At 47.1% G+C, this 22,523-nt stretch overlaps 1 protein-coding gene across 1 annotated transcript in view; it reads right to left on the minus strand.

Annotated features, from left to right (window-relative positions):
- Positions 1–17,878, minus strand: part of LOC146026551 (uncharacterized) — a 66,859-nt gene extending 48,981 nt beyond the window's left edge. Inside the window, exons 1-2 of the mRNA XM_083157324.1 lie at positions 16,932–17,878; positions 12,581–12,987 (exon numbers count right to left, since the gene is read on the minus strand). Of these exons, the coding sequence (XP_083013450.1) occupies positions 12,581–12,987; positions 16,932–16,990 (466 nt within the window). The 5' untranslated portion in view covers positions 16,991–17,878. The remainder of the gene's footprint in view (positions 1–12,580; positions 12,988–16,931) is intronic.
- Positions 17,879–22,523: the final 4,645 nt, after the last annotated feature.

Here is a 22,523-nt window from a genome sequence, read left to right on the forward strand (position 1 = left end):
AGAACATCGCAATCATGTCAAGTTGGTTCTTCAGAAACTCTGGGAAAATAATCTGTATGCCAAACTGGAGAAATGCGAGTTTGAGGTGGATCGGATTGCGTTCCTTGGTTATATCATCTCTCCCAAGGGGTTCTCTATGGACCCGAGTAAAGTCCAGGCCGTTCTCTCATGGACGCGTCCCACCAGTCTTAAGGCCGTCCAGAGATTCTTGGGCTTTGCTAACTATTATCGTCGGTTCATTCGCTCCTTTTCTGATATTGTGGCCCCCATCGTGGAATTGACTAAGAAAGGAGCCGATCCTCAGAGTTGGTCCAGACCAGCCTTGGTGGCCTTTGAGAAGCTCAAGGAGGCCTTCTGTTCTGCACCTATCCTCAGACACCCGGATCCCAGGGAGCCTTTTCTGGTGGAAGTGGATGCATCAGAAATTGGGGCGGGTGCCGTATTGTCACAAAGAGAACCCTCCGATAATAAGATCCACCCATGTGCGTATCTTTCCCGGAAATTTTCTTCCGCGGAGCGGAATTATGATGTTGGCAACCGGGAACTCCTGGCCATTAAATGGGCTCTCCAGGAATGGCGTCACTGGCTGGAGGGAGCCATGCATGTGGTTACGGTGATTACTGACCATAAAAATTTGGCATATATCGAGTCGGCTAAGCGGCTGAATCCCCGACAGGCCAGATGGGCTTTGTTTTTTACCAGGTTTAATTTCATTATAACATTAAGACCGGGTCCGAAGAACGTTAAGGCGGATGCCTTGTCACGGAGTTTTCAGCCGCTTCAGGAGTCTAGATCATCTGAGGTTCCTATTGTGCCAGCTTCCATTATCATTGCAGGGTTAACACAGGATTTAGCTTCACGGGTTTTGGCAGGCCAGGCTCAAGCTCCGGAGAATACTCCAGAGGGACGTCTTTTTGTTCCCAAGGGACTCCGTCTGTTGGTTCTCAAGGACTTCCACGCCTCCAAAATTTCTGGTCACCCGGGAGTAAAAAAAACTCTTGAGTCTTTGTCCCGAGCTGTTTGGTGGCCCACCATTCGTCCTGACACTCGTCAATTTGTCATGTCTTGTGAGGTCTGTGCCAGAAACAAAGCTTCCAGAGGGTCACCCTTTGGTCAACTCCATCCTTTGTCCATCCCTCACAAACCATGGTCTCACATTTCCATGGATTTTATTGTGGAGTTGCCTCAATCCGGGATGTACAACACTATCTGGGTGACCGTGGACCGTTTCAGTAAGATGGCACACTTTGTTCCTTTACGGAAAATTCCCAGCGCTCAGGAACTGGCTCATCTTTTTATTCAACATGTATTTAGGTTACATGGGCTACCGGTGGATATTGTCTCTGACAGGGGATCGCAGTTTGTGGCCAGGTTCTGGAGATCGTTTTGCAAAAGTCTGGACATCCATGTTAGCCTCTCGTCAGGGTACCACCCTCAGTCCAATGGGCAGACCGAAAGAACCAATCAGAGCCTGGAGCAGTATTTAAGGTGCTTCATTTCCAAATGTCAAAGTAATTGGGCAGAACTACTCCCGGTGGCAGAGTTTTCTTATAATAATTCATGCCACACAGCCTCTAGGAAATCCCCTTTCTACTGTGTTACCGGCATGCATCCCAAATTCAATGCTTTTGATGTTCAGTCTCAGAGTCCTTCTTCCTCGTCCTTGGTAACTCACTTAAGGAAGTCCTGGAGAAAGATCCATGTAGCCCTGGAACAGGCAGCTCGTGGCGCCAAGCGTTATGTAAACGTTCATAGGAGGCCATGTTCCTTCAGGGTGGGGCAAAGGGTGTGGTTATCCACACGTAACATCAAACTTCATCAGGCCACATCCAAGCTAGGTCCGAAATTTATTGGACCCTTTTTAATAAAAGAAAAAATCAACCCTGTGGCTTTCAAGTTGTTATTACCCAAGTCCTTAAGGATTAACAATGTCTTTCATTGCTCGCTCCTTAAACCGGTGTTTTCCTCCACCCGGGATAGGAACCCTCAGGCCCACAAACCCAGACCCGTTCTTGTGCACGGCCGCAAGGAATTTGTGGTTGAGAAAATTTTAGATTCCAAGAGGGTGCGGGGGCGTCTCAAATTCCTGGTACACTGGAAAAACTACGGGGTAGAGGAAAGGTCTTGGGTCCCGGAGAGGTTTCTGCATGCGCCTAAATTGAAAAATCTATTCTTCAAACTATTCCCCGGGAAACCAGGGGCCAAGGGTTCGGTGACCCCTCCTCAAGGGGGGGATACTGTTAGGAGCCGCGAAGCGGTCTCCCAGCGGCGCGTCCCGGCCGTTGCTAGGCAGCCGGGACGCCGCCGCACCATAGCGCCGTCACGGGGGGAAGGTCTTAGGAGCAACACACGCTCCTTCCACCTCCGCCCGGCGCTTCCGCAGCAGCGCGTCCCGGCGGTTGCTAGGCAACCAGGACGCCGCTGCGTGAGGACGCCGGCGGGCGGCAGCATAAGCCCCAAGACACTCCCACTTCCTCCCCGGCCACAGCGGTTGCCTAGGCGACGGGGGACGCCAGGCGGCCGCGGGGAGGAAGGGGTTTAGATCACAGCTGTCTTCAGCCAGGGATTTAGGCAGGGATCAGGCATTGGCTGTTTGGGGGTATTTAAACCCCTCCAGGACATATGGCTGACGCCGGTTATAGTTCTCACTTCCTGTGCAGAGTGTTCCCGGTCCCTGAGGAGATTCTTGCCTGTCAGTCCGTGTCCTGTCAAGTGGATTCGCTTCAGTTGTTACTGTCTGGTTCCTGGTTTTCCTTGATCCATCCGTGGCATCCCTCCCCACGACATTTCAGATAAGTTGAGATTTTAGTACCATCGTCTTCTCATCTTATACGTTGTATCACCATCACAACCTGTGTACGCTGGGAGAGCATTGTTGCCGATTATAGATTGTTTATACCATCGCAGAGCATTGTTGCCGATTATTGATTGTTTATACCATCGCAGAGCATTGTTGCCGATTGATTGTTTATACCATCGCAGAGCATTGTTGCCGATTGTTGATTGTTTTTACCCCCGCAAAGAACTGTTGCCAGTGGTAGCATTACTCCATCGTGTACTCTCCATCCCCGTGGAATCGTGTTCCTGTAGATGGTTCTGGGCTCCTGGCTTATCGGGTTATTAGTTAGAGGTTCCCCTTGCTCTCCGCTAGCCTTGGCAGACGCGTTGTCCCACGTAAGACCTGGTGGCATCGGGGTTAGAGCCGGACTAACCAGCTCTCTCGAACGCGGCTATTATAGGTGAAGCCTAGCACCGCACGTGTCCGTTAACTGCTGGTTAGAGGCAACGGAGTTAGGGGAGGCAGGACGCCCCAGAACCATAACATTGGGCGAATATTATACTGTCAAAACATAGAGTAAAGGCAGAATAAACTTGGTCAATGGTTACCTGCAGGGGATATATATATATATATATATATATATATATAGACAGGGGGTTGGCGGCACTCGGAATAATAATAGACACCATATATATATATATATACACACACACCACATGAAAAGCCTGTGTTTGTCCCTCTGCCCCTTACTCTGGAGGAGACCTCACAGTCCTAGTGCTGCCTCTGATTAAAAACCCTCCTATGACTAAGCTGCTGCTGCTGTTCTCCATGGACCTGAGAAGTATGTAATGAGCTCCACCAATCAGAGCTCAGCACAAACTTCTCAGCCTCTGTCCTCTGGTGCAAAGTGTCATGGGACTTAGTCAACTCCCAGAAATGCACTGCACACTTGTGCAATCAGTGTGCCTTGGCTCCCGATGCTCAGCACCATAAATCCTTGTCACATTGGCAGATAGGTGAAGCTGCAGCACTACCCCACCCATGCACAAAACATTTAGCTAAAAAAAAACAACATAACTTAAACATTTTCTTTTTAAAAAAAAAAATGACAACCACAGGGGGCCCCTAGCTAGAGGGGGTCCCAGGGGCACTGACCCCTTGCGCCTCCATTATAATCTGGCCCTGTGTTGCACATCATGCTGGGAACTGGAGTTACCCAACACCTGGAGCCACATAACTACCACACCACTAATGTCGGATATCTCATTGGATGTACTGTTATGTCAATTATTCAAGGGGTGAGGCATGGCCACACTCAAAAAAACCACCAAGGGGACCCTTGTTCCTGGAGAAGGACAGGACACACCTCATGGTCGGCCTGCAGTGATATGTTGCAACTAATGTTGATGTTGGATACACATATGTGGTTGTTGTGATTGTTTATGTGTAGAAATGTGTAGGTCAACATTAGACACATTATTTACTTACGGCTACTTGAGCCATCCTGGGCGCCGCTGGTTGGCTGTGGAGTGGTTGGGGGGGGCAGGAGCAAGGAGGATGGTCCTGGTGTTTGGACCGAGGTAGTGGGTGTGACTGGGGAGTGGAGAGGTTTGGGGGTGGGTGGTGGAGAGGTGTAGGGGGGTTGGAAATGGGGTGGGGAGGGGGGGGGGTGGGGGTTGTGGAGGGGGTGGGGGTTGTGGAGGGGGGGGGGGGTTGTGGAGGGGGTGGGGGTTGGGGAGGGGGGGGGGTTGGGAAGGGGGTGGGGGTTGTGGAGGGGGTGGGGGATGGGGAAATTGTGTGGGTGCAAACTGCACCCTGGGTCTCCTCTTCTTCCTCCTCCTCTTCTTCCTCCTCCTCTTCTTCCTCCTCCTCCTCTTCCTCCTCCTCCTCCTCCTCCTCTTCCTCCTCCTCCTCTTCCTCCTCCTCTTCTTCCTCCTCCTCTTCCTCCTCCTCCTCGGCTGCCTGGTCCCGGGCTGCCTGCTCCCGGGCTTCAATGCGTGCCCTTGCCCGTGCTGAAATGTTCATGTTGATGGCATAGAAATCGAAGATTGGGTTTCATAAAAAAGGGGGAAAGAAAAATTCACATTAGTCATGCTCATAACCTTCAAAATTATCATTGCTGTGAAATTTCAGACATTTATCATGCAAACTATTTGATATCCTACACCCAAAAACTGATCAACTCCTTAAACCCCCCCTATACACCCCCTATACACCCATATACACCCATATACCCCCCATATACACCCATATACACCCCCTAGACACCCATATACACCCATATACACCCCCCTATACACCCCCATATACACCCATATACACCCCCTATACACCCATATACACCCCCTATACACCCATATACACCCCCATATACACCCATATACACCCATATACACCCCCTATACACCCATATACACCCCCATATACACCCATATACACCCCCTATACACCCATATACACCCCCATATACACCCATATACACCCCCCTATACACCCATATACACCCCCTATACACCCATATACACCCCCATATACACCCCCTATACACCCATATACACCCCCATATACACCCATATACACCCCCATATACACCCATATACACCCCCTATACACCCCCATATACACCCATATACACCCACATACTCAGGGACACATTTATAAAAAGTACAGAAAACATTTGCAAAATAACGCAGGCATACTAGTAAATAAAAACTTACATCGGGCAATATGGCGGCGAAGTGTGCTGAGCAACACTGGCTGCCGCCGGCGCAGGTCCGACCAGCGCCGCTCCAGTTGAGCCAGGCTCCTATCTACGCCGGTCCTGGCGAAAATTAGCCGCCGGGCAGCATTGTATGCCCGCCGCTTTTCCCTATTAGATACATAAGGGCCCCTGGGCCCCAGGCGGCGGTCCATGACCTCAACCAAGGCCAATAGCTCCTGGGTAGAAAACGCCCTAGCCCTGGTTGAAGTCATGGTGGCAATGGCGCAGTTATTAATTGCAGGTACATATATCACTTTTGGTGCTTGCTGATTGGTGTAAAAAATTGTTTGTTTGGTATTAACTTTATTAATCCTTCTTACATTAACAAACTGGATGCGAATAGAAACTTACGCGGACCGTTCCGATATACACACACCACAACCAACAGCATGCATTCAATGAAGAGAGAAGTACTGTATTTACAGTGTGCGGAAATTAATACACGCAACCCTCTACTTATAACTACGCTGCTTAAAGGGGGCACGATACACCGATATGCATGGAGAGGAGTACTGTATATACAGTAGGCGGAAAATAATACACGCAACCCTCTACTTATAACTACGCTGCTTAAAGGGGGCACGATACACCGATATGCATGGAGAGGAGTACTGTATATACAGTAGGCGGAAAATAATACACGCAACCCTCTACTTATAACTACGCTGCCTAAAGGGCCACAATGCAACATGTTGCTGTATGACAATTTCATACACATTACATATGCAAGGCAAGCATGATAACGTGCTGTTTTGAAATGTGACTCACAAAGCATACACGAACTCCAACAGATACCAGCTGACAACACTCATCATTGGAATTACAGGTGCACACATTTCACGATGTAGCCCACAATGCTCCACAACCTGTGTATATACATATACGGGTGATTGATCAGGTGCATTGAGACCTGCGTAATTTAAGCGGCAATTATCGGCGGGAAATATCGGCGTAAATTTGCATCTACCTTGCGGGAAAATATATACGCCCCCTTGTTCGTGGCGGGAGATTAACATATAAATATTCAGTCAGATGCAGCCCACAATTGCTGCAAACATGTCTGACTCTGACGATTCAGCAGCAGAGGACGCTCTGCAGAGAGCACAAGCCGAATCCCTGCTTCAAGCATTACAGAAGAAGGAACAGGAGCGGAGAAGGAAGGCCCAAGAGAGGAGTCGCCTGCAAGATCAAGCGGGCCCCTCAGTAACAGGCCCTGGTGAACCTCCACCAGCTCCACAAGGGCCAAGCAACCAGCCAGAACAAGAGGTTGCATCTCTCCAAACAGGTGTGACCCAGCAGGTGCATGGTGAGAGAGCTGGGGCCACCAGAAAACGTGCTGCAACATCTAGGGTGATGACTGAGCAGGATACCACCACCAGAAGGAGAAACCCTGCATTTGTAGAGGCCGAAATGCGAATTCTCGTGCCCAGGGCACGCGAATGGATTGAATTGGCAACCAGGAAGCCGGGTGCCAGTGCAAGGAGAAACCTTTGGGACAAGATCACAGAGGAAGTGAACCAGGTGTCACCAGTGGTCAGAACTTGGGACGCGGTGAAGAAAAGGTTAGTGTGTTTGTCAGGGCAATTTTTCAGCAGTCTCCAGCAGGAACTGAGGCCCTTATTCTAGTTCACTCTTTCTGGCCAAATATTTCTTAGATGGACAAAACCATGTGCACTGCAGGTGAGGCAGGTGTTACTTGTGCAGAGATAATCAGATTTGGGTGGGGTTTTACACCTGCCTCACCTGCAGTGCACATGGTTTTGTCCCTCAAAGAAATATTTGGCCACACATGGCACAAAAGATCACCCACACTAGGAAATGTCACGTAGCTAGGGGTACCACCTAGTCCCTTTAATTCCGGACACATATTAATTACACAGGTTCTGTGGCTGGCTGACTTCAAGACTCCACTTCACCTAATTTTAAACTGCCACAGAACCTGTGTAAGTAACATGTGTCCGGAATTAAAGGGACTAGGTGGTAACCCTACACGTAGCACAGTGGTGCACATATCTCATGGTGATATTTGTATTTTTAAACTTGTAGGTGGACTGACTTCAAAAGTGCCCTGAAGAGGAAGATGACTGACCGGTACAACCACAGCATGTCCACCGGGAGCGGTCCTATGCCTGACCATTTGGAGTATACCCCCCTGGAGCTGGACTCCTGTGACGTCATCGATGTGGGGGAGATCAGGGGGATCTCCAATATGGACAGTGAGCTCCCGGTGGAGGTCTTTTCTGCTGCTTTTGATGGTAAGTCACAGTAATGCATTGTATTTAGAAAGATATTTTTTATTGCGTATGTGATGGTGACATTGTTTTCAATTCTTATCCTAGCAGAAGCAGAAAGTCAGGATGTACCGGCAGCATCGGCCTCTGCAGAGCCACAGGTGGAGCAGGTGGTCCAGCCTCCAGCAAGACGTCGCCCCCAGCCCCAGCCACAGGAGACATTGAGTGAGAGCCTGTTGGTGACGCTGGACAGGATCGAGCAGCAAGGGGTGGATGCTGCGATCCGTCAGCAGCAGGTGGCGGATTTTCTGGCGGAGTGGAAGGCCACAAACCAGCTGCAGGTTGAGGCGTTGAACCGCATTAATGAAACTCTGGCGGCTGGCATGCTAAGCATTGGCCAACACCTCAGCCGCCAGAATGAACTTATTGCGGAGCAGCTGTCCACCGCCAGGTCCCTAAGGGACAATCCCCCATCTGCTGCCCCACCCCAAGCTGCTCCCCAACCTTCCACCTCGGCTGACCCTCCTGTGGCGACTAGGGGAAGACGCCGAAAGCCAGCTGACCCAAAGGCCCCTGTCCCCAAGGCCCCATCTAAAAGGGGCAAAAAAGGGCCCAAATGAGACCTGGTTCACTTCCTCTGTGGTTGGAGGCCAAAGGTTTAAATTGCACTGGACATCCGCTTCCTGAGTTGCCCATCGATCCATTTGCGTGCCATGGGCATGAAAGTTCGTATTTTGACCTCTACAAATGCAGGATATTTTTTTTTGGTGGTGTGTATCTTGCTTAGTATTCACCCTGGTTGTTGCAGTACGTATTCTGGTGTCCCCATTTCTTTCACCATTGCATTTGCAGGGTAACACATGTTTGGAGATATGCAACCTCTTGTTCTGCCTGTTTTATTATTTGTGTGTCTATTTTATTTGTTTTTTTGATTTCTCACATTAAAGTGTCAAGCTGTGATGCTGAACAGCAAATAAATTTATTTTACAAATTAAATCAAAATTGTGGTATGTGTCATTTCTTGTGTGAAACAAATACTAGATTTATGTGTACTTACTGACCAGGGTATTTTTGAACATTTGTTGAAGTGTGGTGGAAGTTTCCCATGTGTAACCCTCTCCATGGCCATTCCCATGTTCCTATCCAACTTTTCCCTGCTAATTAGTTTGTGTCAGCACATGTGCAGAGCAACTTAATAGGTGAGAAAGCAGTTTGTGTGCAGGTGAGGTAGCTCCTACAGTAGTAGGTAAAAGCAGGTCCAGAACAATGCTTTCCTCATGGAGTGGGTGAGGCAGACAAACAAGGGTGAAAAGGTACATTTGTGTAGGAATTCATATGTGTCCTCCCTAAAAAAAGATGTGTGAATGGGCCAAACATGATAAATTAGCTTGTGAACAAACATGCATAACTTTTAAAATATATATGATTTGACAGTGTCATAAGCAGATGTAGGAATCCTTTGTTAGAGAGATGAGAGTGCAATAATGTGATTGGTGGCATCTTACATCCAGAGTGTAGTGAAATCCAAATCATAGCAGATGAGATAGTGGTACAGGTCATAATTTTGGGTACTATACAAAGATTGTGTGGAAAATAGTGGTCATGGGCTTCAAACATTGCTGAAACATCGTTTGTAGGTGTTAGATGTGGTTTATGTTATTGTATCCTAAATACAAAACCTATGTTAGTATTAGAGTGAACACGTTGACACATGTCGACTTGTGTAGATTGAGTGTGCTACTGCGTAAAGTCTATGAAAGCAGGTAGTGAATGTGTCTGTTTAGCAAATACCTACCTTAGCGTATAAAAAGATTCTTACCTTAAATTAAACAAACCTTTAAATGTGGAGAAGTATAGAAACATAAGCTTCCAATGTGTTTGCGTGCTGCATGTGTGGCTTGCAGGCAGTGAAATCATGGTTTGTAGTTAATAGACTGCAGCATTGCTTATTACATTCAGGTGTATGTGTTTGAGTAGTAATCAGCGTTAATTAGCCAACTCAGGCGCACGCTGGCATGCGGTATCTGTAGGGGTGGTTTTAGCTGGCGGTTGGCGGCCGCCTGTTTGGCGTCCGAAACGAACGGTGCCTTAGTCGATCGTGCGGTAGTAGCACCGCTCATTTTGGGTGCACACCCCCGTGTACGCCCATATTTACGCCCATTTTCCCTCATTATTTCGGCCGCTCCCATCAACACGCCCCTATGCCGCCCCATTACCCGTACGCTCGCGTACAGGTTTTTTCGCACGTTGAGACCCCGGCCGTAAGCGTTGTGGAGTGTTCGCGCCGGCGCATTAGCGTATCTGCACATGCGCAGATCGTAAAAAACCCCGGGACGTACGCGTACGGCCCGGACGCTCCAAGCAGAATAAGGCCCTTAGTTTTGCTGCTTATTTTAACCCAAGCCTAACCCTAAAAAATAACAAAATTCATATGTCAACATTATGGTGTCAACATGTTAACCTTCTAAAAATGTTGACATTTGAATCAGGTTGACTTAAGTGTATGTTGTAACACTTCTGTTGTCAAAGTTATGGCCATGTGAACATTCTGACTGTCAACACCTGTAGACATGATGTTGACAGTCTGTACGTCGACTACCTGACTGAATAACGTTAAATATGACTTACCACCAGCAGTAGCACATTTGTCTCTGAGGGTTTGCATAAGGAAGTCAATATAACTAGTATTGCATAATTGTCATCCATATCAATAATAAATCACAAATATTTTTAATTGGTTAAAGCTGTGTCTTTTAGTTAGACAGCAGAACCTAATACTTTATTTACAACACTTTCTTTAACACTTTAACAATCAAGCCGACCCAGAGGTGCCGGGAATAGCCCTGGGCTTCAGTTCTGGCCAGGGCTGGTCTGGGGCTGAGCCGCCACTGGCTAATGCTTTGGTCGCGGAACCTTATATAATAAGTGTTTCCCGACTGTGGCATTACCCTGATGCCTGTTGGAGCTCGGTGCTGGTTACAACAATACGAGGCGATCTCTAGTCTTTTTGTTACACGTATCTTTGTAACTAGGTCCAAGAGCCTGGTGCTGGTTTTTGAAATACAGGGAGACCCCAGTTCTTTTGTCCCCTGTATTTCTAAAACCAGGACCAGCTCTAAGAGCCTGGGGCTGGTTATACTCTGGGGGGAGACTCCATATTTTTTTTTATTTCAAATATCAAGGGTGATTTTGCAGTGTAAATGATTGCCGCTTTTAAAAAACTGGAGATTTCTTACCAAATCTCTCACTTTTGGAATCTCTCCTCCTATTAAACTTCACCCCATATTTTTTTATATTTTGGTACTCTTTACTTAGAACGGCGCCCACGATTTTGATCGTGGGCATCGTTAGTAAAAAATCTCGGGCATCTCGGGCATTGAATGCACTAAAAAATCGGGTGCGATGCGACCGACGAGATGCCCGCGATTTCCCATAGGGAACAATGTTAAATGTCTCAATTGACCCAATTTTCCTGTTCAATGCCTCAATTGACCCGATTTTTCCATAGGAAACAATGTTAAATGGGCCACAGAGGCCAAATAGGCACCCTGAAGTGTATAATGGGCACCCGAATTGTTAACGCCACCCCACGATCAACGTCAACCCGAAGCGTGGCGAGCGCAGCGAGCCCGCGAGGGGCGGCGGTACGCGTCCTACGAACTTTTCATACCCCCACTATCCATGTCGGCGTGGAGTTGAGAATAGAAAGTGTGGCGAGCGCAGCGAGCCACCGAGCCCGAAGCGTGGCGTGCGCAGCGAGCCCCGCGAGGGGACGCGGACAGCTGTGAAGCCCGCAAGGGGACGCGGATACCTGTGAAGGTATCTGCGGCCGCTCGCCACGCTTCGGGCTCGGTGGCTTGCTGCGCTTGCCACACTTTCTATTCTCAACTCCACGCCGACGTGGATAGTGGGGGTATGAAAAGGTCGTAGGACGCGTACCGCCGCCCCTCGCGGGCTCGCTGCGCTCGCCACGCTTCGGGTTGACGTTGATCGTGGGGTGGCGTTAACAATTCGGGAGGCCATTATACACTTCAGGGTGCCTATTTGGCCTCAGTGGCCCATTTAACATTGTTTCCTATGGAAAAATTGGGTCAATTGAGGCATTGAACAGGAAAATCGGGTCAATTGAGACATTTAACATTGTTCCCTATGGGAAATCTCGGGCATCTCGTCGGTCGCATCGCACCCGATTTTTTAGTGCATTCAATGCCCGAGATGGCCATGATGGGCGCCCTTCTAAGTAAAGAGTACCTATATTTTTACAGAGAATCATGCACGGATCTGACTGATCCATGCAGGCTTCAGCAAATACAGATGAAAAATGTGTGGCATTTTCCTTTCTTATTTTGAGCTGAATTCACAGATGAATTCTGCTGTGTGAATGATAGTAAATGTGCCAATCTGATAGAACTCTAAGGCCATATGCGGCCAGGTTCTATCGGTGGCGTAATCATTTGTACAGTCAAATTTGCCGTGAGCTTACTGTTTGTAAAAATGGTAAATCATCGGAATTGAGCCCTGCAGGGGGTCCCAGACGTGATTAAGATTGTATGGGTACAAATAGCAATTACATTTTAGTAAGTTTCCCCCAATTATAGATTTATTTTCTATTACTTTTAGATCTGGGCTCATGCATTAAAAACTATTAGCTGCTGCCACGTGTATATATATTGACCAGACTAGTCCAGTGAAGCAGTAATTTAACCATCAGTTTTTTTTACTATATATATATATATATATATATATATATATATATATATATATATATATATATATATATATAACAATAATACTGTACAACAATCTTACCCTTGAAAGCTGCCCAGTGCAAAGCCGTATCTCCTTCAAAGTCACACATATGTATCTTGGCACCTTTACCAATGAGGTAACAACAAAGGGCTGTTTGTCCATATTGGGCAGCTGTGATCAATGGTGTACAGCCTTTCTGATCTTCTACATCTAATGAAACTCCTGCTTTCACCAGGATGTCTACCACAGCAATGCAACCATTAACTGCAGCCCAATGGATTGGCCGCTGCCCCGTCTCAGCCTGGCTTGGCAGATCCACTGGTCCTTTACAATCCACAAAGAGCCCCATAAGTTGTACAGATCCTGCAAGTGCCGCCCAATGTACGGGGGTGTGCCCCTTTTCATCATAATTTCCCAAAACTGAAGGTCCATCTTCTTCAATAATCTGCTGGCATTTCTTGAAGTCACTGTGTAGAAATGGCACAACACATGAGCTTGGCTTCAGATGGCATCAAGAGATTGGGGTGACAGGAATAAGACAATGATGTGTGTGAGACCGCACATGGAACACAATTCAAATGAATGAAAAGGAATACAGATTACAAGCCTTCCCCAAGTTCCTCAACACGTGGATCTCATGCATGGTACTCCAGAGGTTCCTGAATAATTCCACATAACCCAGGCAATAATACTTTATCTTGGAATAAATAGATACATCATCTCAAGTCTAAATACACCTTTAGCTCCCTATATAATACTGAAAAACATAATTCATACTACTGCATATACAGTATGTGCAGGTGATAAAATATATAGAACTGACACTTTTAATTGAGATTCAGTATGGGGGTTAGATTTAGGCTGAGGAAGGGGTTTAGGGTTAGGCTGCTGGAAGGAAGGATTGGTTGGGCTGGGAGGGAGAGGTTAGGATTAGGGATGGTTAGGGTTAGATGGCAAGTGGTGGTTATTTATTTACAGTTTCTTATATAGCGCAGCATATTCCGTTGCGCTTTACAATTGGAAACAACAGTGATTAAACAACCTGGGTAGATACAAACCGACATGGAGGTAGGAGGGCCCTGCTCGCAAGCTTACAATCTATAGGGATAATAGGACAGAGCCATAAGGATAGAATTCCATAGCATGGCTGTCCCATCCGATTACTAGACGGTCCTGATGGGATGCAATTAGATATAAATGTTACTGGAGGTTGTGCTGGGGTCCTGAATATGATAAGCTTGTCAGAAGAGGTGAGTTTTCAGGGAACGCTTGAAATTTTGGAGGCTAGAGGAGAGTCTTAGTGTGCGTGGAAGGGCATTCCATAAGGTGTGTGCTGCCTGACAAAAATCCTGCAAGTGTAAGTGGGAGCGAGTAATGAGTGTGGATGAGAGACGCAGATCTTGTGCAGAGCAGAGAGGTCGGGTGGGGATATATTTGAGATAAGCAAAGAGATATACGTTGGTGTAGTCAGAGTGATGGCTTTCTATGTAAGTAGAAGTATTTTATATTAAATGCAGTAATATACAGGTAACCAATGGAGGGAAAGGCAGAGCGGATCAGCAGACGATGAACTTCTAGCCAGGAAGATCAGCCTTGCAGCTGCATTCAAAATGGATTGTAGTTGTGAGAGTCTTTTCTTAGGAAGAGCGGTAAGAAGGCTATTGCAATAATCAATACTTGATATAATGAGGGCATGGATTAGAGTTTTTGCAGTGTCTTGTGTAAGGTACGGATGAATTTTGGATATGTTTTTTAGATGCATGTAACATGATTTAGAGACAGATTGAATGTGAGGAATAAAGGACAGTTCAGAGTCGAGGATGACCCCTAGGCAGCGAGCTTGAGGAGTAGGATTAATTGTTGTGTTCTCAACAGTGATAGAGATATCAGGCTGGTAACTACTCTTGGCTGGTGGGAATATAATTAATTCTGTTTTGGAAATGTTGAGTTTGAGGTGGTGAGATGACATCCAAGATGAAATGGCAGAAAGACATTCAGAGGCATGGAGTAATACTATGGTGACAATTCTGGGGAGGATAGATAGATTTGAGTATCATCAGCGTACAGATGATACTGAAATCCAAAAGAGCTGATTAGTTTCCCAAGTGAGGAGGTATAGATTGAAAAAAGCAGAGGACCTAAGACTGAACCTTGTGGTACTCCAACGGACAGATGTAGTGAAGAGGAGGTAGAATCAGAGAAGTGAACACTAAAAGAGCGATCAGATGGGTAGGAAGAGAACCAAGAAAGGGCTGTGTTCTGAAGACCTAGGGATTGTACTGTTTGTGGTGGTGGTGAGGGATTAGGGTTAGCCATAGTATACTTGCCAGAGATTAACAGCATGTTCACATTCATGGTCACCCTGACCGTTGGGATTCCATACCCAACCCATTGGATCTTGCCATCTACTGACCTAATACTGTATGTGGAATGTAAGGGACACTTTGGCTTCTGGGGAACGCTATGTAGACTGCCAGGTGGTACTGTAGTGCAAGGTACAGTACAGATTTTAACAGAAAGTTACATGGTCACATTGATACAGCCACCTGGTAGTCACTTTAAGTACTTCTCTCAATACTGTCTCGGAATGTCTGGATAATTAACACATTTCTTTATTAAGGCTCTGTGGCCACCTCTAAAATGGAATGAATAAGAACGTAATTTCCCCAGCCTTCAAATGCATTATTACCCCTAAATCTTGGCACTCTAACCATCTGGTTCTGGCCCTGCCCCTAAATCTACATATAATGACATCAAACTAAGGTGGTGGAGCAGCTGGAATTAAAAAATGGAGCACTGCGTGGGGCATCCTTAAGATGTACCAGGTGGTTCTACAGGCTACAAGGCAGGTGCAGGGAGCGTCCCTACTAGTGTCTATTCAAGACTTAGAATAAAGACCCCTTCATCTGTTCAGGGTCCCGGAGGAGATTGCACACTGGTCCTTGTGCTGGTACCACCCATTGATGACCCGTTGACCGGTGGTGCTCGGTAACAAATGCCTCCATTGCCTCCAGGAGTCACACCAATGAACCCAGGTGAGGTACCTTATAGTCACACGCACTATTACATCATCTGAGAGTTTCATCCAATAAAACTATTCTATTACATCCTGTATAACTGTTATTTTAAAAAAGGAAAATGTAAATTAATGTTTGTGCAAAAGATACTTGTCAGACCCTTCTAGAGAACCCATAATTCAGAAGAAATGTGAGTCATTCTATGTAGTTTCTTCTATACATAACTGCTACTTTAATAACCTCCCCCCCGTTACTGCAATGATGTACAGTAATGGGTCTTCTCATCTACTTTTAAAACCCATTAGTCCCCTTCCCTTACTCCTGGGAATAAACGTGCACAGTGGTCATTAAGCTATTTACCCACTATTGTATTAGGCCTCCTTGATAAAAAGTCATTTATGTAGCTATAAAGTCCCACATGTAATGCGTGCACTGAGCTATTTTACCTGTCTGTGCCACATACAGGGCCCAATTCAGACCTGCGCGCTAGGCTGCAAGATTTCGCAGCCTAGCAGGCAGGTTAACGCCGCGCCGGCGAATGCACACCACCCCCTTCCGAAGGCATCCATGTGCAAGGATGCAAACGGATGGGTATGCGTTCCATTGGGGCCCACCCAACTTTTCTATAGGTGCACCCATTGTTTTTGTGGGCAGACCGATGAAAATGCCGGGAATACACCCGAAACATCCCCTGTCTGTCATTCACCCGACGTACAGCCAGCAAAGGCTACCCTTCACACGGTCCGTACGCAGCGTGCAAATTCGCAGCCCTCCAAACAGGTCTGAATCAGGCACATGAGCAGAACATTTACAATGCAGCTGTTTGGGTTATGTCCATAATTCAGAGTAACAGAAATGTCATCATAAAGCCAATGGTATTGATCATACCGTATATAGTGTATATGACACACCTAGCACTGTACTGTTCATTAACCATCTATTCTACAGCATGGAAAAAAGATACTGCAGCTGCACAGGGTACTTGCTGGACTGTAGAACAATACAGATATTATATTTTAATTGTATCACAAATTAACAACTTTAACCATTTGAGTGCCAACAACTCTGTGAGAGATGTGCAAATTATCCACACAAAAATGTCAGCGTCGCTCACATTTGTTATATAAATCTAAACAAAAAATGTGTAAAAAAAAAAAGATTTTTCCTATATAAGGTCAACACTACAGGTCATTATGATGAATAAAAAGGTCTAGTTGCCAATTTTCACACGTATTTTGACAAATTCACTTGCACTGAAAGGGTACATAAAACAGGATACAGTATGTCCTATATTTGGTTAAAACAAAGGTAGGTAACAGTAAAATGCAAGATGACAGTATTTAGCTAGCTGGATAGTAAGTTCCTGTATTCCACTATGGTGATGTACCACTTACCATTCCCTGACAGCCTGGAATATATCTGCGGTGTTGGTGCTAATGCTGCTGCACTCCATTCTGACTCCACTGTACCTGGCCCAGAGTTTCAAATGTCTGTGTGCCTTATATATATAGGATTCTGTCAGTGCTGTCACGTCCCCCTGTCCACTCTCAGCTGCTGTCACTTTCTCATCTGTCTGTTCTCTCTGCTGCTGTCAGTGCTCTCCACCCCTGTGCTGCACTCTGCTGCTGTCAGTAATATAACCATCCCTTGTCCACTCCACTCTGTTGTCGGCAGTGGTCAGCTTCTCGTGTCCACTTTCTCCTTGTTCTAATATCTGGTTCGATCAGTGCTTTTGCGTTCTCCCATATGCTCTCTGCTGCTGTCAGTGCTGTCACTTTCCCCACTGTCTAATCTCTGCTGCTGTCACCTACTGCTATCCACTCACCTCTATGAGTGCTATACTGAATCTCTCTCTACTGTGCACTTCCTGCTGCTGTCAACTACTCCTGTCCACTCTCTGCTGTTGTCACTTACTCCCCTATAAACTCTCTGCAGCTGTCGCCTACTTCAGTCCACTCTCTGCTGTCAGAGTGCTGCTGTGACTCCCCCCTGTGCACTGCACTCTGCTGCTGCCAGCGATGGATGGTGCGGGGCACAGCACGCGGATGTTCTCCTGCGGGTACTTGCAGCTACTGGGCGCACACTGCGCAGTGACCGGAGAAGGAGCAGCGGGGCGGTGTGCGGTCAGAGCGCGGCTGCTCGGTCCTGCATGCCGGGACTGGCTGCTCACTCACACTTCGCCTCTGCTGCTGTGTGGAAGATAATGGGAAGCTTCCTGTAGGGCCAGTGTCCCAGCACACGCACTCATCACCGTCTCTGTCTCCGGGGGAGCTAATCACATAGCAACACACAATAGTACCGGTGCTACAGCCCAACACACTAGTGTAACACGCCCCTACGTGGTCACACGTGTACACAGAGCAGCACTGACAACGCTGTGCGACCACCAGTAACCACAACACACACTATGGCATCAGTGCTACAGCCTGACACAATAGTGTAACGCTCTCTACACCTCACACGTGTACACACTGCAGCGCTTGGCAGTGTGTGTGTGTGTGTGTGTGTGTGTGTGTGTGTGTGTGTGTGTGTGTGTGTGTGTGTGTGTCATGTACAGACTCAGTCTAGGAAGAAAAAAAGCTAACTTTTTAGGTAATACTAACATGATGTCATAAAAGCCATTATTAACATTATTTTAGTAAAGGTAATGTTACTAAATCTATCCCTTATTTCCCTTTCTATCAGTCTTTCACATTTGTTATATTTTGCCATGCTTGTTAGTGGAAGAAACATAAAAGGGCTGTGATTTTATACCCCATTCACACCAGAAATGCAGGGACAAACCCGGGAATTCAGTTCCCGGGACAAGCAGGGACATTCCTGGGTTTGGACCCATTCACACCAGAAATGTCCCTGCATTTTCTGGTGTGAGAAGGGGGCGGGAAGGAGGCCGGCAGGAGGTGGGGAGGAGGCGGGCAGTCTGCGGGATGGCGGCGGGCAGTCGGCGGGATGGCGGCGGAGGTGGGGAGAATACTCACCCCGGTTGCTTGTCCTCCGCACACAGGCCAGGGATCCACACAGGCGGCGGCGCAAATGACGGGACAGGCGGCGGATGAAGATGACGCAGCTCTCCGGCACTCTCACTGCCGCCGGAGAGCTGCGTCCTCATCATCCACCGGCTGTCCCGTCATTTGCGCCCATCGCCTGCATTAGTTCCCGTACAGGACACGGAGGACCCGGCAACCCGGGTAAGTATACCCTACACCTTTCACACCAGCCAGGTCCCCGGGTTGAACCCGGGAACAAACCTGCTACCTAGCCGGGTTGAAATTAGCCCGGGATTTTTTCACGGGAACCTTTCACACCAGCGCTAGTACCGGGTTGTTCCCGGACTCAACCCGAGAAATTAGGCTGGTGTGAATGGGGTAATATATTGTACAAGACCTACATTTGTGACTCATCTGGTTGAAATGTATTATAGGGCTTTTGGAGAAGTTTTCGTGAATGAATTACTGTAGAATTTTTTAATTTAGGAAGGGAAGATGGTTAGGATTAGGCTCCGGGAGGAGAGGTTAGGGTTAAGCACTGGGAAGATGGTTATATTTAGGCTGCGGGAGGGGAGGTTAGGGTTAAGCACTGGGAAGATGGTTAGGATTAGGCTCCGGGAGGAGAGGTTAGGGTTAAGCACTGGGAAGATGGTTAGGATTAGGCTGCGGAAGGGGAGGTTAGGGTTAAGCACTGGGAAGATGGTTAGGATTAGGCTCTGGGAGGAGAGGTTAGGTTTAAGCACTGGGAAGATGGTTAGGATTAGGCTGCGGGAGAGGAGGTTATGGTTAAGCACTGGGGAGATGGCTAGGGTTAGGCTGCGGGAGGAGAGGTTAGGGTTAAACACTGGGAAGATGGTTAGGGTTAGGCTGCGGGAGGAGAGGTTAGGGTTAACGGGACCGCCTGCCATGGTCCCGTCTCTCCAGGCGCTGGCTCCTGGTGCCCAAACTTTCTCTGCGCCTCCCCACCACCGCGGGGGCTGCGGAGCTATAGTTACACCACTGATTAGGTGTGACACCTACATTATCAACGTGATGCTATTACAGTATTTGTATTATGCTATAATAAAAGGTGCTCTATCACAATACTTGTAGAGTTTATTTCATGTTACCAAAATGGCCAATAAAGGTTTTGGCCTTAAAATAGACTTATCTCAAGATGCCCTGTGTGTGCAAACACACAGAAATACAGGGCCTTATTCTAGTTCACTCTGAGGCTGTGTACACATGGGGGCGATTTTGTCTAATATCGCGGGCAATATGGTCGCTGGGCGACCATATTGCCCGTGATGGGAGTGTGCACCGGCGATATATCGCCGGGGGGCGTGCTCCCGTTTTCTCCCCCATAGTGATCGCTGGTCGCAGGAACATGCTCCTGCGACCAGATGATTTCCACTGCCGGGCTCCCCCGGCAGTTTCTTTTGCATCAGCGACCATCTCTGGTACACACAACATACAGTGTCCCCAGGTTATATTATGCCACATTAGTTTGATGCCCCCAATTCCTATTATGCCGCACTAGTGCCTCCACTTTATACTACATATCACATTACAGTGCCCCAGGACATAATATATAACATGATAATGTCAAACAGTTCAATTTATACCACATTACAATAAGCAGGTCCATTGGTGACCGTGTAACTAGCTATGTTTTAGGCCCCAAGGCAAAAGTCAGGGACAGGCCCTGGGGCAGAGAGCTGAGTGGGAATGCTTTCTAAGATCTGAGCTCCGTAGAAGCTGCATTTCCTGCAACTAGCCCCCCACCCCACCCCCCACACACTTATTTAAAATCAGCACATTATATTATATATAATATTTATATTTTTAATTTAATTACCTCATACAACACTGTACCAGTTTAGCAAGAGAATACTTATGTAACCCCTGGGAGTGCTGCAGTTGGACTTGAGCACCCAGAGGCTACTAATAACTTCTACACAAATAAGGAGAGAGATGGACAATGTCTTTTAACATTCCAGGAAGAGAAACTACACCTCCCAGGAGGCCACTGTAAAAAGGGGGAGGAGCTAAAAACGGATCTGTGTGTGGGAGGACTGAAATCCCCCAGTGCATGAGGGAGAGGAGATCAAAGAGTATCCAGAGAGAGAGAGAGACTGTGCTGTGTGAGGAGTCCAGGAGAGGGGACCCTGTACAAGAAGTCACAATATTCTTGATATAGACAGAACTCACAGTTTGAAGAAGGATTCCAGAGCCAGAGGGAGTGCTGTGAAGTGACAGTGAGGAGCACCAGGGAGAGGCTTGCATGCACCTCTGAGGAAGGACACATTGCTAGTCAGCCATCTTGAGTGACAAGAGTTATCCCTACCTCGGATACATCACTGTACCATTGAAGTTCCCAAAAGAAATAGCTGGAATAGAAGAGGAGGTAGAGGTGGTTGCACTTGTTTGCCCTAATAGTGAAGGAGAACCTCGAGATGTCCCAGTGATTATTGGAACAAACTCCCACTTGTTTGAGATACTGGCCAAATGGTGCAAAGAGGCAGGAGGGGCAAATTATGGTAAAACTCTTAAAATTCACCCTATGTGTTTGGATGCTTATAAGAAGAAGGAAGAGGGAAAGAGTTCTTCAAAAGATACCAAATTACACATGCAAAGTTTTGATCACTGCTTTGCTGGAAGTGATGCTGGTCAAGAAGACAAACAATGGCTTGTTGAGCAGATGCTGCAAAGAGAGGCTGCCTTCTCCTCAGGGGACTGGGATTTGGGCCAAGCCAAAGGGGTAGAACACCACATCAGGCTGACAGATGACAGGCCTTTCCGAGAACGGTCAAGACGCCTAGCACCTGCTGACTTGGATGATGTTCGAGAACATTTAAGAGAGATGCTCGAGAATGATGTAATTGAGAAATCAGAGAGCCCCTATGCATCCCCTATTGTAGTAGCTAGAAAGAAGAATGGGAAAATACGAATGTGCGTGGATTATCGGACTTTAAACAAGCGCACTATTCCGGACCAGTACACAGTCCCTAAGATAGATGAAGCCCTTGACTGTCTTCAGGGAAGCAAGTGGTTTTCTGTGCTGGACCTACGCAGTGGATACTATCAGATATTGATGAGTCGGAAGGATGCTGACAAAACCGCTTTCATCTGTCCAGTTGGATTCTTTCAGTTTAAAAGAATGCCACAAGGAATAAAAGGAGCCCCAGCCACTTTCCAAAGATACATGGATGAAGTTGTGGGTGACATGAACTTCAGAGAAGTGCTGGTCTACTTGGACGATTTGATAGTATTTGGCCGAACATTAGAAGAGCACAATGAAAGACTTCTCAAGGTGCTGGATCGCTTAATGAAGAAGGGGTTGAAGTTATCTCTTGACAAGTGTAGTTTCTGCCAAGCCAAAGTCAAGTATGTGGGACATATTGTGGACAGGAATGGAATTTCTACAGATCCGGCAAAGATAGAAGCAGTGATAGAGTGGCCTCGACCAACAAAACTGAAGGACTTAAGGTCATTCTTGGGGTTTGGTAACTTCTTCAAACGGTTTGTCCCCAACTACAGTAAACTTGTCAAACCTCTTACAGATCTAACTCGGGGTTACCCAGCTCCAAGAGGCTCTCACCAGAAAGAAAAACCATTGTTCCGGGTAAATGATACCTTTGGTGAAAGGTGGAATGAATCGTGTGAACAAGCATTTGAGGGTTTGAAAAACTGCCTGATTCAAGCACCCGTTCTGGCATATGCTGATCCAGAGTTGCCATATATTCTTCATGTAGATGCTTCCTTCGAGGGACTTGGAGGAGTGCTATACCAAGTGAAAGAAGGAAAGCTGAGACCAGTCTACTACATCAGTCGAGGCCTCTCACCCAGTGAACGAAACTACCCAGTGCACAAGTTGGAGTTCCTGGCCCTTAAGTGGGCAATTGTTGACAAACTTCATGACTATTTATATGGAGTACCATTTGAAGTGCACACAGACAACAATCCTCTTACCTATGTGCAAACCACAGCAAAGCTAGATGCAACGGGGCACAGATGGTT

Source organism: Crinia signifera, chromosome 1, assembly GCF_055691185.1.
Source record: "Crinia signifera chromosome 1, ASM5569118v1, whole genome shotgun sequence".
Classification (NCBI taxonomy): Eukaryota; Metazoa; Chordata; class Amphibia; order Anura; family Myobatrachidae; genus Crinia; species Crinia signifera.